The 17,109-nt window shown below is 38.4% G+C and overlaps 1 protein-coding gene across 16 annotated transcripts in view; it reads right to left on the reverse strand.

The window, feature by feature from the left end:
• Nucleotides 1–17,109, reverse strand: part of ppfibp2b (PPFIA binding protein 2b) — a 156,930-nt gene that overhangs the window by 65,751 nt on the left and 74,070 nt on the right. For 15 of the 16 annotated variants that reach the window (XM_038268575.1, XM_038268573.1, XM_038268578.1 and 12 more), the window contains 2 exons: nt 7,877–7,960; nt 4,271–4,384 (listed from right to left, as the gene is read on the reverse strand). In XM_038268575.1, coding sequence (XP_038124503.1) covers nt 4,271–4,384; nt 7,877–7,960 — 198 coding nt within the window. Of the gene's footprint in view, nt 1–4,270; nt 4,385–7,029; nt 7,183–7,876; nt 7,961–17,109 lie in introns of those variants that run through there. The other variant, XM_038268584.1, reaches the window with a different exon arrangement.

The raw sequence follows: 17,109 nt of genomic DNA on the forward strand, positions 1-17,109 counted from the left end.
TCATGACTTCAGCTCAGGATATGAGTCAAAGGAGGACAAGGACAATGAGAACATGCAATAAAACAAACTGCCACTCCTTAATTTATTAATTATCACTCCCAGCTGAAACCTTCCATCTCGTTCTTTAGCAGGTTTTAATTAGAACCATTACGATGGTGTGCGTTCAAGATCTAGCTATAAGAAGTTATTTTTTACAGTCATATTAAACCTTTGCCATGAAAACCTGTGGAATAACTCCAGGTTTCTGTTGGTTTCAGTGACTTTAAATTTTAGAACTTTTACAGTTCAGATTTTTAAATATAGATCATACTTATGTAAAAAAAAAATGTAAACATTAACCAATATCTTAGGATAAATAAATACAGGTTCTCCACCATGCTTCACTCTGACTATGACATTTCTTTTTAGCAGAACTTACGACTGTTAACCTTTTATAATTATGCCACTGACTTATTTATTCATCTGTATTTTACAGTGATGTTTAGCTTTTAATTTGATTTGATGACTTTTACCTGTAGCCCTTTCTAATTTTTCTTAAATACAAAGTGCATTACAAATAAACTTTATTATTATTATGGTTATAAGCACACTAATAAAATTACCTTTTTAAGCCTAATCTTTTATAGAAAATACTTGGTCATTTTATGACCTTACAGGCTATTTAAAGCGTGAAACAATATCTAATGCAGAATAAAAACCAGGAGTGGATATACAGGGGGGCAGAGGGAGGACGCTGCCCACTTGTTGTGGAGCTTTGCCTTCTAAGCTGCCTCCTACTTTTATCTCATTATAGTACTTGGATTTACAAATACCACCATTGTCTAAAAGCCGCTTACAGCCTGTAAAAATTAACACTAATATACCAACAATATAATTCTTATATGTTATACTATACTGTAAAAAAAAAAAAAAAATTTCTTCCATCATATTATTTGTAATAAGGACTGTTAGTGTGACAGTAATTAAAAATTTCAGGGTTAATATAGTGATATACTATTCTAATAAGGGGACTGTTTTTTTCTTTTACAAGCCGTGATGCTTTTAAAATGCAGATATAAAGTGGAGACATTTGTATTGTCTTCAAAAATGATGGATGATATGAGGGATTTAAGGGAAGATCGAGGGGGTGACAGCTGGAACTAGAACAGTTAGTATAACTGGTGAAGATGAGAAGATCTCAGAATCAGAGAAAGTCGACTGATGATGGAGAAAAGGAAGTCAGGCAGTCCAGCCTTTTGAACCGATCCACCTCATATGTATTTATTATCTGGATAGATTCCAGTGCAGCAAAGATTTTAATCACTTTGAGAAACGTTTTTACAGCCCAGCACAACAAGAGCTCCTAAAAGTAATGGCTGAGATCAGTCCACTACGGTAATTACATCACTTTTCATGAATTTGTCTAATTATTTTATTTATTTTGTGGAAAATTTGTTTTTCTCAGTTAGCATATATCCTAAACTTGTCTTTGTTTCTTAGAAGAAAAAATAAAGTGTAAAAGTGTTTTTTTAATATCCAGAGGATTCTATTTATATATGAGAGATTTACTTGCGCATCTAAAGTGCACCGTCATCCTAAATAGACATTTTGTGCCTCCTTTATCCTTGCTATTGTGAAATTTTCTAGATCCACCAATAATAAAAACATTATTAAAGGCTTTCAACTTAACCTACAATTCCCATTGAAGACACTGCAGCAGGAATAATGACTCGGTTAGAGATATTTTACCATGTTAGAGATGTACATTTAGAACAAGACAGGAAATTAATACTAAAAAAAAAAAAAAAGGCTGGCCTTATTTATTTTTTTTTTCGCATAGCATGGCAGCAAAATTTCCTCAGCAGTGATGCCTGCTGTCTCGTGAAAAGAATCGTTACATGTGGGGAAATCTGTCACACATTAACATCATGTGTCCACTTATAATTAAACATTGAAAGTGGTGGCGTGACTGTTATTTATTCTAATAGAGCCGAATACAGGGTTTGTAATTAATCCCAATTATTTGCATTTTAATTGGAAACCTTATATTGAATAAAAATTATGTGTTAAACTTAGAAACAAAGCACCACAAATGTTTATCATGTTTAATCCATTATTCAACCATCAGATCGGTTGAAGGTTTTATCATTTAGCTTGATGGTAAACCCAGATATTTTAAGCAAATTCTTTAAAAAGTTCTTCCTATGAAAGTGTGAAAAGCACATGGACATTCATTTTAGCACAATTCCTTCTAGTGAATACGGTAAAAAAAATATGTAGACACAGGTTTTGCACTATTACCTTTAATAGTTTAACCTTTGCTGTAAACAGAAGTTAAAGTTAAATTTCTTAAACTGACAACAGAAGAATGGCAGTAGAGCATAAAGCATAGCCTAACATTTGCTTTTCAACAGTCAATATTTAGTGCATTTAGAACAGACTTTTGATAAACTGAGGCTACTTTATTTTCCTCAAGTCAGTTACTTAAACTATTCATGTTGGAACCCAATTTTTCCAGATAGTTGTTTTATTTTCCAGATGTGGAGTTATTATTTTGGCTGTGGGCTGGCTCCAGCTGTGCATCCTGACACATGAGTCTTATTTGATTCATTACCAACTGCCTGCCTGTGGCAGTAAACATAGCGAGTATAACTCCCTGTGCTAACTGCAGGTTGACGTTGTAATGTAAACAAAGTCACACGCATGATGCGTCGTACCTGAGTGTTACGTCTATAAAATAACACCTGGGGAGCTACGTTCGGTTCTGTGTTGCTGAGTTTTTAAGCTGTGTACCAACACTCGTGATGCTGGTTGTGTGTTGGGTTTATGGGTGTAAGAGAAACGGTGAATACAAAAGTTTACGCTTGGGACTTTGGTATGTGGTTATATATATATATGAAAAAAAAAGATTAAATGTATAAAGATTTTAGTGTTTTTTCCAACAGCAGTCATTCTTCTCAACACAATCTTTATTCAGTAATTAATCAAAATTAGCATGTTAAAGTCCCGGAGTTCTGTCAGAACAGCATATGTTGTTTTAATACACATGTGCAGCAAAGAATTATCCCCACATTGAATTTTAGCAGCTGTGTAACATTCAGCAAAAGAAAGTTTATTTTAACTTTTATAAAAGAAACTCAGTTTTGATTATACTGTTATATTTTGGATGTAGAAATAGCCAGACATGATTAAAGTTTCCAGGATAGTAAGAGAAGAAGCCTCTACAGATAAAACCATATCAGTCAAAATTTATTTAAAATAAGTTTCTTTGGTAGTAAAAAATTTGTGCGCAGAAATTTTAATTTGGGTAATTTTGTTTCTTGTTTAAAATCAAAGCAAACATTGGCTGTGGTTTATATTGTGAGTCAGAATTAATTTAGGTTAGATAAAAACCTCAGCTTTGCTGTTCTGACAGAACACCGGCTCTACTTTAAACCAGACACAGTTTTTCCGTCTCTTCTCTTTTCTCCTGTTGGAGTCTGGAAGACTTTTGATTAAATGCATCAGGTAAGAACTTTTAATTCAAACACCTGAAACTTCTTATTCAGCATGCAACCAGCTCAATTTTCTGCATTCTGAACAAGACTGGTAGTCTTTTGAAATATAAATATTGGCATTATATAGTTAGAGGCCAAAAGAAACTGGTGCCTTTAAGCTGCAGGTTGTCAGTAGAGCTGAATCTTGCTCATTAGGGCTGTGATTCTGTTTATCATAACAGATCTGTACTTGCAGCTGTGGTATGATTTAGTGGAGGTATGCGTGGCTGTATATGCAGGGCATGTATAACGGCAAAAAAGAAGGCGCTGCTTTAACCACAAACATGCAGGATAAAGCTTTTGCAGGATGGATGTGATTGTGATCTCCAGCTGCCTGACAAAGTATGCAGGTAAACAGAGCAGCTTTAAGCTGTGTGCAGCCCAAATACTCTGATGAAAGTAAAGATATCAGTAGTTCTACCCCTGCTTCATCTTTCTGACCACAAATTCACATCACAGGTGTGTTTTACGCTGTTTTACTGGATTAAAAAAATAAGACAGCAGTGAACACTGAACGATCAAAGTGCCTGAAATGACCAAAAAATGGTGTTTAATAATAATCAACAAAAGTGATAAAAAACAAAATGAAAATACAAAAGCATTAGCCATGTCCATGGACCACAATAATTCAACCGCTGCCCTCATTTAAATATAACATAAAACATAAATAGGAAAAAATCTTGTAAGCATTTAAACAACCATTTAAAAACTGTTAAAACTCTGCAAACTATATTAGTGCTTTTGAAATGTTTTACCTGTTGCAGCATCTCCTCAGTGGAGGCGAGTTTCTGGCGGTGCTCCTCCAAAGAGGTTTCCAGGTCTCTGATTTTCTCCCCCTGCGCCTCTACCTGGTCGGTTAAAACGCTCACCTGTTAGGAGATAACATCCTTTCAGGTGGTGGCTTTGGATTAACTACTTAAGTTATCAACTAAATAGAGCCCATTTAGCAGTGCTGCGTGGAGGAGCAGCATAACTTATCTTCTGAGCTAAGAAGGGGGAGGATGTGAGAATGGTAGATTTGGAAGGTATTTTTATTAAATGCATTTCTTCTAGCTGATAATTGATGATTGTCTAGGAGCAACCAGAACCACCAATTTAAAAGTGCAGCCCCAGGACTGACTAGCCTGGGTGTCATTCCGAACTTAGTCCCGCCCACAACGTTTGAGGTCGGGAAGTTCGGTCTGGCATTGCTCAATATTAGCGCGAGTATGCTCGCACAATATCTGGCGGGCCAATGAAATTGTCAGGGCGGGCTTTATACGATGATGGACAGATGATCAACAGTAACGTAATCAACCACGTGACCAAAGCTCGCATGGGTGACAACAACAATGGCTGCCGCTGGAGAGTTGAGGTGAGTAGATTCTGCTATTAGGTCTGTTCTAGAAGATATCGACAGCAAATTAATTTTAAAAGAGGAACAGAGAAACGCCATCAAGGCTCATCTTCTGATTCTAGGCGTGCAACTGCACGCTTTGATTTTTGTTGACAACAACTATGCGTGGCTTAACATACGTCACGCACTCCGTTGCTCTTATTGGTTGTAGGTCTATCCAATTGAGTGCAGAGGCATTTTTTTTCCTGGTTCGTTCGAAACACGCCCCATAATCACAGCTCTATGGAGCAGCATCAGACTCATTCTGACTAGAATTGAGTCGGACTACGTCAGGCTAAGGACTGACTGCTTGGTAACACTAAAAACAAAGTTAGCCTACGATTCATATAAACAAAATTGTTTAACTGTTTTTCAATGATAGTTTTACATCTCTCTTCATTGGAAAATATATACTACTTTTAAGGCTAGGCTTAAAACTTTCCTTTTTGATAGAGCTTATGGTTAGAGTGGCTCTGGTTATCCTGAGCTATCTCTATAGTTCTGCTGCTATAGGCTTAGACTGCCGGAGGACATAGGGACCCCTATTTCATCATTCTATTCGCCCACAGTGCAGAATCTGTTAGTTCAATCTCTAACGTTCTGCTCTCTCTGCTGTTTCTCATAGTAGCTTCATCTGGTCTGTTCCTGTTTGGCTGTGACTCCATCCTGGAGAGAAATATCAGCTGTGCTGCTGCCATCAACACCTTTGTTTCTAGATGTTGGAGCTTAGCATGTTTTCCAGTGTGGTCCTGTTTCTCTGACTGTGACTAGCTGGATGTGCTCTCTTCATCCTCTGACATGGGAGCTGGCTCGGAGCTCGTCTGCCTGGCTGTGTGTTTCCTGGACGGGGCTGCCTTTTACAGTTACTTTTTGTATCTCTGCCTCTGTGTCTTTTCTGCATCTTTTAACCCCAGTGGGCCTCGGCAGATGGCCGCTCACACTGAGCCTGGTTCTGCTGGAGGTTTCTTCCTGTTAAAAGGGAGTTTTTCCTCTCCACTTAGTGTGAGGGATTGCTGAAGAGTCAATGAGTCGATGCAATCAGCTGGTTTTCCTTAGATAGAAAACTTTGAATCAATGTGACTGGATGATCTGGTGAACTGGAAAGTGCCTTGAGATGACATGTGTTGTGAATTGGTGCTATAGAAATAAACTGAATTTAATTGAATAACAGCTTCACATATTTTCACCATCTTATTTTCTCCATTAACCTAATAGGTTCCTTTTTTGTTACATCTTATAAATCAGTTTTATAATATTTTTTTTTGTATTCAGTCAGTATTTAATACAGATGTAACAATAAAATGTTAAAATATAACAAAATACCAAACGCAAATAAACAATATGCAAATGTACCATTTGTCCACCTGCCGTGATAAAATATCAGGCTTTCATAAAAAAAGTTGTTGATGTATTCGGAAAGTGAATTTATTCTTGTCCTCAGGAAATAATCATTTTTCTTTCACTTCACAATAATAACATTTGTGTTTTGTTAGCTAAGTAACCACATGAAATATTGAAAAAAAATACTATGATGGTGTTTTATTATTTGGTTTAAAATGTAAAACTTTCAAAATGAAAGGATTCATCTATAAGGCGTTGTGTATATCTAAGAATTAAGCTACGGTCAGTAAATTGAACAGGACTTTCTGTAATGTCCACACATCTCTACCAGCCTATATAAATAATAAACTCCACGGCAACATTCATTCACTCAGCAGCTTGTCACTCAGGAATTGGCTTCACAGTTCCTATAACCTCCCAGACAACAAAATCCCCTCCTGCCAAACGCACTTCAACCAGTCTTCCTTCACAGCAGTGTGCCAAATCCATCTGACAGCAGCTGATTCTCCGTCCCTTCCCCGACTTTCAGCCCGGCAGAAATGTCCTGTCAAACAGCCAACTTTTTGACTCAACACTCGTTAAGGGATTTAACCTCCTGTCCTTCCTAACAAAGCACCAAACGCATAGAAATAAAATCTATGTTTGCTTTGTAAGATAATACTAAACATAGAAATATCTAACTCTTATGTAATACCTGATGGTTGAAATAAGTATAACTAAACACTACAAAAACAATTTTCAAACAGCTTCAGTAAGACTGTATAAACTGTAAAAAGGAAGTTTAAAGTCAGTTCTTACCTCTGGTGAGAACTAAGGAAAACAGTTCCTTATTGAACAACGTGGTCGTTTTATACCAACCACAGAGGTCTTATCCGTTCAATAAAAGAGGAATAAAAGCTGAAGCAGAGCAATGCTTCATATATGCAGTCCAGAAGTAGAAGCAGGTAAGGAGAAAGTAAAGCGGAAACCCACAAGAGAGAGAAACTGTCAACAACCAATTAAATCCTCCCTGAAAGAAACAGAAGTCCCGGTCATCCTGGTTATCAGCCAATCAGAGCTGATGTCAGATGAGGAATGTGTAACAAGTAGGTGTGCATGTGGGGGAGAGGTGGCGGCAAGGAACGAGATACGGACTTTATGATAACTTAGTGAGCTGGGGTCGTTCAGCTGAGCGTGTGCACCGGAGAGAAAAAAGAAAAAAACAGACGGGAACCAGGCAGCAAGAGTCTGATAACAGCAAATTAAATATAAAGAATTTAAAGACAGACTGTGGAGATCCCAGCTGCCTGAACCAGCTATTAGGCTGATCTGAGCACATAGGGAACCTGTTGACAACACAGAGCTCCAAGTCCTATAATTATCATGCTTAAGTTTTACAGTCTTGACATTAAAGTTGTTGTGGAAGTTGTCAGTTTTCACAGGAGGATGAGAAAGTGTCTGGGCATGATTTGTCATGAAATAAGCCAAAACAACTTAAGATCCTTAAACGCAGACCATGTAAGCTGAGTCTGTTTTTAAAGTTGGGCTAAACCCTGCCGGGGAGACATAATTGGACCCGAATAAGCATTAAAATAATAAACATCAGAGGTAAAATGCTTTATATAGATTCACAAACATTTGAAATGACAGAATATTCAGCTCTGACCTGTAAAACCAGAGATTCCTTGTCTCCTTCTAGTCGAAGCAGTCGTTCCTGATAGGTTTCATTATTGGCTGGAGAACAGCTCACCTGGACACAACAAACGAGAAAGCAACATGCAGATTTAAAGGAAGCTTATGGGTGAAACCTCAAAAAAAGCACACAAAGAACTGACTGGAGAAGTTCCGGATTTTTCCAAGGTAAAGCTACTGGAAATTGAGCTTTGTTTAACCCGACTGACATGAAACACAAGTTAAGCCATGTTGAGCTCCATTTGATCTCTTGAAATTCAGTCCAATAAGAGGAAATCCAAAAACTACACCGTTGGCCTCAGACTGAAACCTGACAGGGTAGCCAAAAAAAAAAATGCTGGAAAGATGATGTAAAGTCCGTGCCAAACCATGCCGATTTAGCCAGGTTATGCCTGACGCCCCAGAATCTTCTAAAACTGTGGCATACAGTACGCTAAACTCTATGAATTTTTTTTCAATCTTGGGCGTATACATAGCATATTTATAACGAGTCCAGAACTTATTTCCAAGGACGCACGGCAGCGGCAGTGTGCATGAAATAATGCACAAGCCAGTCTCCTGAGGGGGGCAGCAATGCACCCAGAGGCGCCCAGCCTGCATGAAAAGATGTCTTTGATCACAGTATTAACCTAGCTGCTTTTAGACTCAGCATCATGACTGCTAGGTTTGTTGGTTGTGCCTGTGGGTGTGAACGCAGGGAGGATCCATCACACTCTCCTTCACGCTCACCCTATGATGGTGATGAAGTCTGGAGGAGAACTGACGGTTTCCTCCTGTGAACCCCCTTTTATATCAAAACGCTGCCAGCACGCCATTAAACAGTAGCTGTAAGTTAGAAACACATTCAGTGGTCATCTGGAACACGTCAAAAAGGTTGATATGCGTTGGAGATCTTGATAAGTTATGCATAAGTTACGCATAAGTTATGCACAAGTTACTCTTTGGCAAAAATATGTTAGTGTAATTTACTCATAAGTCGTGATGTATAGCTTATCCAAAACCAGAGTTTTCATACACTAGGCATATGCTGGTTAAATCGTCAGGGTGTGACAGCGGCTTAAGATGATAAGAGATGGTTTGATGACATGAAGCCTAATCAAATGGTTAAATCTCTGAAAAATGCCAGTCATTCTTCTCAATGTCTTTGAAAGCATTTTGCTTTGAAGAACTTGCAATAAACAAGAAAAAAACAAACATTCTGCATTTTTCTACAAAGTAGCTTCATGCAAATTAAGAGTAGCAGAAAGGCAGCCCAATATAAGCTGCCTTTGTCAAAGTTTTTACTTGGACGATCGTCACATTGCAAATATAATTCATACTTTATGAACACATACGTTTTAACTTACATGCTTCTTTTCTTAACCACTATATTTTTCAGACGTTTGAGAAGCAACAGTTATATTTTGGGGATCAGAAACCGTTATGAAGTAATAAAGGCCTTTTCCTCCAGGTCTCTTTCCATACATTCCTGGATCTCAGCACATTTTTCTTGCACTTACAGGAAAATCATCTCTACCTCTTGCCTGGGCTATGAAGTAAAACCAATTGCAATGATTTCTCTTTTTTTTTTTTTTGGAATAGTACTTGTCTCATGTCAGAAAGAGCAAGTTGTTTTGTGCCACTAAAAGAGTAGAAGATGAACCGCGGTAGGAAAATGAGAGAGTGAGGTGTGTTCAAAGTGTGGCCTAGGGGGCCATTTGTGAGATTAAACAGTTGTGCATAGAGTGCTATAGGGAGACAGTACAATTACCTGTTTTACTCTGTGCATCTATGACTTGCTGAAAAAAAAACACCAACTTAGATGACTGCAGATTTCAGGAGTAATAGAAATAAGTTAAACCCAAAGGAAGTGAGGTGTTGAAGGAGTATAAACAGCTCAGCCTTTATATAAACAGCAGACAGGACAGGAAACGTAACTGTGAAGCCATCTATTTGCGGTTATTAGATTTTGTTTTATTGTTTCATTTAATATTACTGGAATATTTCTACATTAAACTGTAACAAATCAGATATCCTTAAAATATTATCAAATATGTGGGACGATAATTTTTGTATTTATTATTCAGTAATCTTTGATTCTAAATCCAGATTTAAAAAAAGATTTTTCATGTTAACAAAAATATTTTTCATGCCTTTAATCATTTGTCATTTTTTATCCCTATGATTTTGTATCAAGTGTACAAAACTTTCCTTAGTACTGATATAGAATTAGCAGTTTTTTTTATATTGTGACAACACGAAAAGGGACAGAGCAGCAAGATGCTGAATATCTTCTCTAAGTATGGTGGAGAGAGGGTGATTAACAGCATCAGAGCAAATTGCTTAAAGAAAATAAAGCTCATAAAAAATGTTGCCTGTGTTCAGGCGCCTCTTCTAAAACCTCTGGATTATTGTACAAAGATAAATTCATGTAATTAAGAACATTATGGATAACCGTCAGCATCCTCTTTTTTAGACTGTCGTACAACCAGAGTCTTCAGTCAGAATCTACGGTAAGATAGTCCGCTACAGGAGATCCTTCAAGGTAAAACAAATTTTTCCACTTGCATTATAGTGCTTTTATTTTATTTTAAATGCAAAAATATTAAACTTTTTTTTTTTTTACAATTTTGGTCTAAGTGGGTTGTTCTTTCAGCTCAAGTCATGTTTCCATGGCTGCAAATTCTCTTTACTCTAGTCAACAATGAATCCATTACTAAATCAGTTTATGATTTTTTTTTCAATAATCGATTAACCACGATTAATGGGATTGTTACAGTCCTATGAAATACAGCAAATATTTACAAAAGAATATTCGCAATGTTATTGCCAAAAATAAAATAAAAAATCATAAAGAAATAAATCATTGATCCAAACATTTAAGGAACCATACAGCCATGAACAACTAAAGCAGACATCTGAGACTCTTTGAAACCTACCATATATAGCTTTTTTTCTCATTTGATTTATGGACCTTGGGTGCGTACAACTTACCCATTTTGGCCCACCGTGCAAAGAGTTTTAACCCCACTGGTGTTAGCTTTTGGTAAAACTGCATGTAAAAAACAAAAACAAAATAACCAAAATAAAAAGACCATTGGTTAACATGTGCTTTTACTGATGCATGTTGAAAGTCCATGTTGTGACCTGGACTTAGACCACGTTATTAATTAAATCAATATGTAAGAAAAAAATTAAGATGATTAAAAAAGAAAAAAATATAACAGGGAACTTAAGGAACAACATTAATTATAATAATTAAAAAAAGATGGTAAAGAAAAAAATGGTATTCATGCTGACAGAACATGAATTTGCAAGAGCAATTCATGTGTTCAATCTGTGTACCCCATTTGCAGGCATCTAAACTTGAATTTTTCCACAGTTTTTCCAAACAAAAAATGCATTCATAACAGAGAATATTACGATAAATCAAAATTATAAGCATGAGGCGATAATTCTTTAGAAAGTTGGCAAACAAAGTTATATAGAATATGATTAGTCATTAGTACCACACTGTAAACCCCCTAGTTGTCATCGACTCTGTAGAAACATGGTCATCATTTCAGAAAAATCAACCTGAACCTATCTTCTATTTTCACCCACTTTCAGGGTTACTGTAGGTAAGATAGCCAGCATGTACGCAACAAGCTCACAGAATCATCTCTGTTCAAAGCACATGATGCATTCCTATGAGACATCATCTGACTCATTCAAGTCTCATTTATCTTGAAACAGGCCCCCACTGTCACCCAGGCTTACGATAACATTTTCATAAGACTTCTCTGCTTCTACCTCTGACCTTTCATTGGAACAAAACGTGTCTTGCATAAACTGTTATGGATATATTTGAAGCCCTATGGCTAAACAGGAAAAGAACAGGAAAAGAAGCACAATCAGACTCTTAGCTAGACTCTCGGCCATCTGCCATTTACTCCAGTACAAGAGGAAGAGATGCTCTTGTACACTCAGGAGCTGAAGAAACTCAAACAATGCAGCTACAGTTTTTTTTTTGTTTTCAGGTCGGGGATCCTCTTCCATCCATCTTTCCTTTGAGGCATCCTTTTGGTCTAAAGCTTCTTCTTAAATTCTATTATTCAATTGGTTCCCCTGGCCATAAGAAGAAATTAACCTAACAGTCATGTTTTTGAACTGTCAAAGGAACCCAGGGTACCCGGAAAAAAACCAACACATGCACAGAGAGAACATGCATGCTCCTTGCAGGAAGACCCTGGGCCGGGAATCAAACCCGGAACCTTCATGCTGTAAGGCAACAGTGTTATCAACTGCACCACTGTGCAAGCCCAGCACTAATGACTAGTTTTTTTTTTTTTTGTACAGGAAAGGGGGTACAAGATAGGGACATACACATGCGGAAAAAGACCACAGGTCGGATTCGACCCAGCGTCGGCCATGTCGAGGACTTAGGGCTCCATACATGGGTCATGCACGCTAACCACTGTGCCACCGAAGCACCCAAGACCTTTTTCCCTTTCTTTATCCCAAATCAGGAAGGATAAGTTGAAATCGGTCATCAACATTATGGCCAGGGAAGTATGAACTCAGAATTGTGCAAAACGTGCACATGCATACTAAATAATAATACGTGCAGTTCTGCTTAAAGCAATAGTTCAGGTTTTTGAACATTAAGTTGTGTGAAATTTTTAAATTTTGTAGCTGAAATGCAACAGAGTCACTAACATCACCGAGCCTCCTGCTATGAGAAATAGTCGGTAACGTACTGAAGAAGAAGTAGTTTGGATATTGTACGGTTGTGCCGTGAATCAAAGATTCTTAAGCTAGAAAAAAATATGCATGTGTGTTGTTAGGCTATTTGAAGACATCCTGGTGCAATTTCAGATCTTGATGTCAATTATGACAATCACTCTGCCGCATAAGGGCGGAAAACAGTACCTGTGAACAAAAAAACAAAAACAAACAGCTCATCAACGTGCTGAATAGTTACAACTAGTGTTGCGCAGATGCCATTTTTTGGCCCGATACCCGATACCTGGCTGTGCAGCATTGGCAAATACCGATACCATCTGTTTGAAATTGATGTGTGTGTGTACAGTGTTTCCCACAGGATTTTAGGAGACTGTGGTGGGAGAGTCTCTGACCCTCGGGGGTTTTCATGTGTGCACATTTTTAAGCCTGGTTTATCCCATTTAAAGGGGAACGCCATTTTTTTTTTTTTTTATTTACATTGGCCCCTTGATTTTATGTTATTACATCATGTTCTACTCAGCCATATTAGTTTTGTGTCATTTGGAGCTGTTCTGAAAATGTTTGGTTAAGTTATATCCAAGTATCGTCCTCCAACGGGTAATGGTTTGAAGACGCAAACTAAACTGTTCATCATTTGATCTTTATGGTACGCCAGCATTCATAACATGTAGGCAAATCACTGTCCCCCGGACATCCGTGGTTGTATTTTTTATATTTCTATCTTTTAAAAAGAAAGCTGTGCGTGTATGACGTCAAACACTGGTATATATGAAGAACTGCATACTACTTGGATTTGTGAAGCTGCTGCCTTCCTTTGTGAAGCAGGAAAAAGACTAATACAAAGTGAATCCAGTAGAACTTTTCATTACTTACCTGGAATGGGTGACAATAGTTGAATAAACTTTTGGCTCTCGAAATGGCATCTGTGCTCTATTTGTTGGTATTTGCCTTATGCCGATACCACCATTTTAGTGCTGGATCGAGGCCCCACCCGATACTGGTATCGGTGCAACACTAGTTACAAGTTGTTTATAAAAGTGAACTGTTAGGTCCTGTTTAGTAATAAAAAGTATGTATTAGCCCTATACTATGGTTTATTACGTCTTTTATATAGCTACAGCAAAAACAACTGCTGAGGCTCTCAGCACACCACCTAGCCAATCACCAGCTGTTTATTTTCTCAAGTTTTTTCCACCCTTAGAGTGACAAAAATTGACATGCGTGCACAGGTCCACATGCACGTAGGAAAGAATCTATTGGCTCATAAAAAGCATACCAAGGGCAGAGAGAACAAGCATACACTCATGGCTGTGACAAATTGGAGGCCTCATGGTATTAAATTTGCACCCATAAAACATTCGAAATGCGTGAAAGTACTTAATGTGCATGTGTTTCAAATAAAACAGGTAGTATCGGTATTTATTACACGTGTGCACCTTTGGTAGAATTCTGTCTGTCCACTAGTCTGGCTTCAATTACCAAGGTAAGCCACAGTTAATTGATCACAGGGATATGCTTGCCTTTAATACTTGCATTATTGCTCCATGTAAGTGTTGGTTTAGCTGTAGTGTATAAGATAATATTACATAAGTTGGTAATAAGGTTTCGTTGTCCTATTAACCAAACAAGTTACAAATAAAACAAAGTTCTGTTGAAATGTAGGCAAAAAAAAGCAATTGTTTGTGGTTAACAGTGTTGTTAGGCCAATGTATTATCTATTCAACATTCACTTCTAAAACATTTGTGTATTTTGTATGTGGTATACATTTAATTTTTTAAGGGTTTTTTATTGGAGATGAATTCTGAAGGCAATCTGTCTCAGTCTATAGGGGGAGGGGACGCTGCACAGTGAAAAATTATGTAGAAATAAGTAAAAATTTCTTAAAGTAATGACTAAAATTACTCATTCTGTTGGCAATCTATCTCATTAAATACAATTAGATAATATGCACTTGAAATAAGAGAATGCAATTGTGTTTTCTTATTTTAAGTGTAAATTGTCTTGTTCCATTGGCAAGATGTCTCTTTTACCTCCTCAATCCAAACACAAATGCACTTTTTTAAAGAAAAAAGGACTTATCTAGATTCCGGTTGAGTGGACGCTGGCGTGATTTCTGGCGCCGCTACTCTCCGACAGCTGTGCTCTACAATTTTTGCGAATAATTTCATGGACTAAATGAACAATCCTCCACAACCCAACGCTTGGAGCTACTCTGAAACTTTGTTACGGATACTCTTCATGCTTCGTCAAGTTTCGGCAAAAGTGTAATCTTACCTCCCTCTCTATCCAGCCCTTCGACCCCCCGGACCAGCTGCTGCTACAAATGATGTGGCCTCCACAGATTTTCACCTGGACCGTAATATATCCTGATCTTCATGTTGCCTCTTCTCCGTCCTGGATTTGGTCTAATCCAGTACACCGCAACAGAGCTCCTCCGCATCCGCTCACTTCTGACTGAACCTCCGCCAGCATCTTTAAACTTCTACCCTGATATTGCTCTCCTACCCCGCCGGAAATACACACACCGCGGATCTCGCCGACTCTTCCATCCCAGCGACTCCAAACCTGTTAAATCCTACTGGTCCTCAACTCGCCGCTCTCAACGTAAATCCCATCGGACTGTGAACCACAGCGTGCTAGCCAGCCCAGCTAGGTCGGCTAAGCCTCCAGTCAAACTCCAAAACATCACCCTCAACTTCGGTCTCCTCAATATCCGCTCGCTTACAAACAAGGGTCATCTCGTCCAAGACATCCTTGTTGACCGTGAACTGGACTTTCTGATTCTAACGGAAACTTGGCAACAGCCTAATAACTATTCACAACTAAATGACTCCACTCCACCCGGGTTTGTTTACCTTTGCCAGCCCCGCGTGACGCGCCGAGCAGGCGGTCTCGCGGTACTCTACAACGAGAAATGGAAGGTGGTTCCCGTCACTGTGCCTTCCTACAACTCATTTGAATGCCTGTCCTGTACACTCTCTGGCCCTACACCTACCATTGTTGCGGCCGTCTATCGCCCCCCCAAGCCACATAGTGACTTTTTAAATGAACTAACAGATCTTCTAACCCTCCTCTCCTCTCTCTCACCCAATGTAATATTGGTGGGGGATTTTAATATTCACATGGACAATTTTAACCTTCCCCTCGCCAGAGATTTCCTATCTTGTCTGGACAATTTTGGTTTTGATCAGTTTTCCAATTTTCCAACTCACTCTACAGGTGCTGGTCATAAAATTAGAATATCATGAAAAAGTAGATTGATTTCAGTAATTCCATTTAAAAAGTGAAACTTGTATATTATATTCATACATTACATACAAACTCATATATTTCAGATGTTTATTTTGTTTAATTTTGATGATTACAAATGACAACAAATGAAAATCTCAAATTCATCATATCAGAAAATTAGAATATTACTGAAGACCAATAAAAACAAAGGATTTATAGAAATGTTGGCCAACTGAAAAGTATGAACATGAAAAGTATGAGCATGTACAGCACTCAGTATTTAGTTGGGCCTCCTTTGGCCTGTATTACTGCAGCAATGCGGCGTGGCATGGAGTCGATCAGTCTGTGGCACTGCTCAGGTGTTATGATAGCCCAGGTTGCTCTAATAGTGGCTTTTAGCTCTTCTGAATTGTTGGGTCTGGTGTATTGCATCTTCTTCTTCACAATACCCCATAGATTTTCTATGGGGTTAAGGTCAGGAGAGTTTGCTGGCCAATTAAGAACAGGGATACCATGGTCCTTCAACCAGGTACTGGTAGCTTTGGCACTGTGTGCAGGTGCCAAGTCCTGTTGGAAAATGAAATCTGCATCTCCAAAAAGTTGGTCAGCTGCAGGAAGCATGAAGTGCTCTAAAACTTCCTGGTATGTGGCTGCGTTGACCCTGGACCTCAGAAAACACAATGGACCAACACCAGCAGATGACATGGCACCCCAAACCATCACTGACTGTGGAAACTTTACACTGGACTTCAAGCAACGTGGATGAAGTGCCTCTCTTCTTTTCCTCCAGACTCTGGGACCTTGATTTCCAAAAATGCTTTCTTTTTCGAGAAAATGAGCTTTGACCAGTTACCGCAATCCAGTCCTTTTACTGCCCAGGAAAAGTTCTACCTGTTGTTCAACAGCGGCTTGCCACCACGAAGGCTGACACAAAAGCCATGGTGTTTCTATCTGTGTCTCGAGCTGGTTCTTAACACTCACTCCAGAGCAGCCCCTTTTGAATCATTTGTTTGAGGGGTTTTGATTCAGCGAATACCTAAACAGCGGTTCTCCCTCATTTTTTCGACACATGCTATTTTTGCCTCTGGAGAGACACTCTCTGACTTAAGTTTAACATACTCTTAAACAGCCAGCCCATTCAGAGAGCCACCGGCCCCCCTTTCGGTCCTCGATGGTCCGTCCTTTTGTGACAACTGCAATAATTTCCCATGATTAGACCCTTGATCATAGCAAAGACCTAAAGGTTTTGCAGGTGAGGGTTAATGGATGAG

This window comes from Cyprinodon tularosa, unplaced genomic scaffold, assembly GCF_016077235.1.
Source record: "Cyprinodon tularosa strain WSP-4 unplaced genomic scaffold, ASM1607723v1 ctg703, whole genome shotgun sequence".
Taxonomy (NCBI): Eukaryota; Metazoa; Chordata; class Actinopteri; order Cyprinodontiformes; family Cyprinodontidae; genus Cyprinodon; species Cyprinodon tularosa.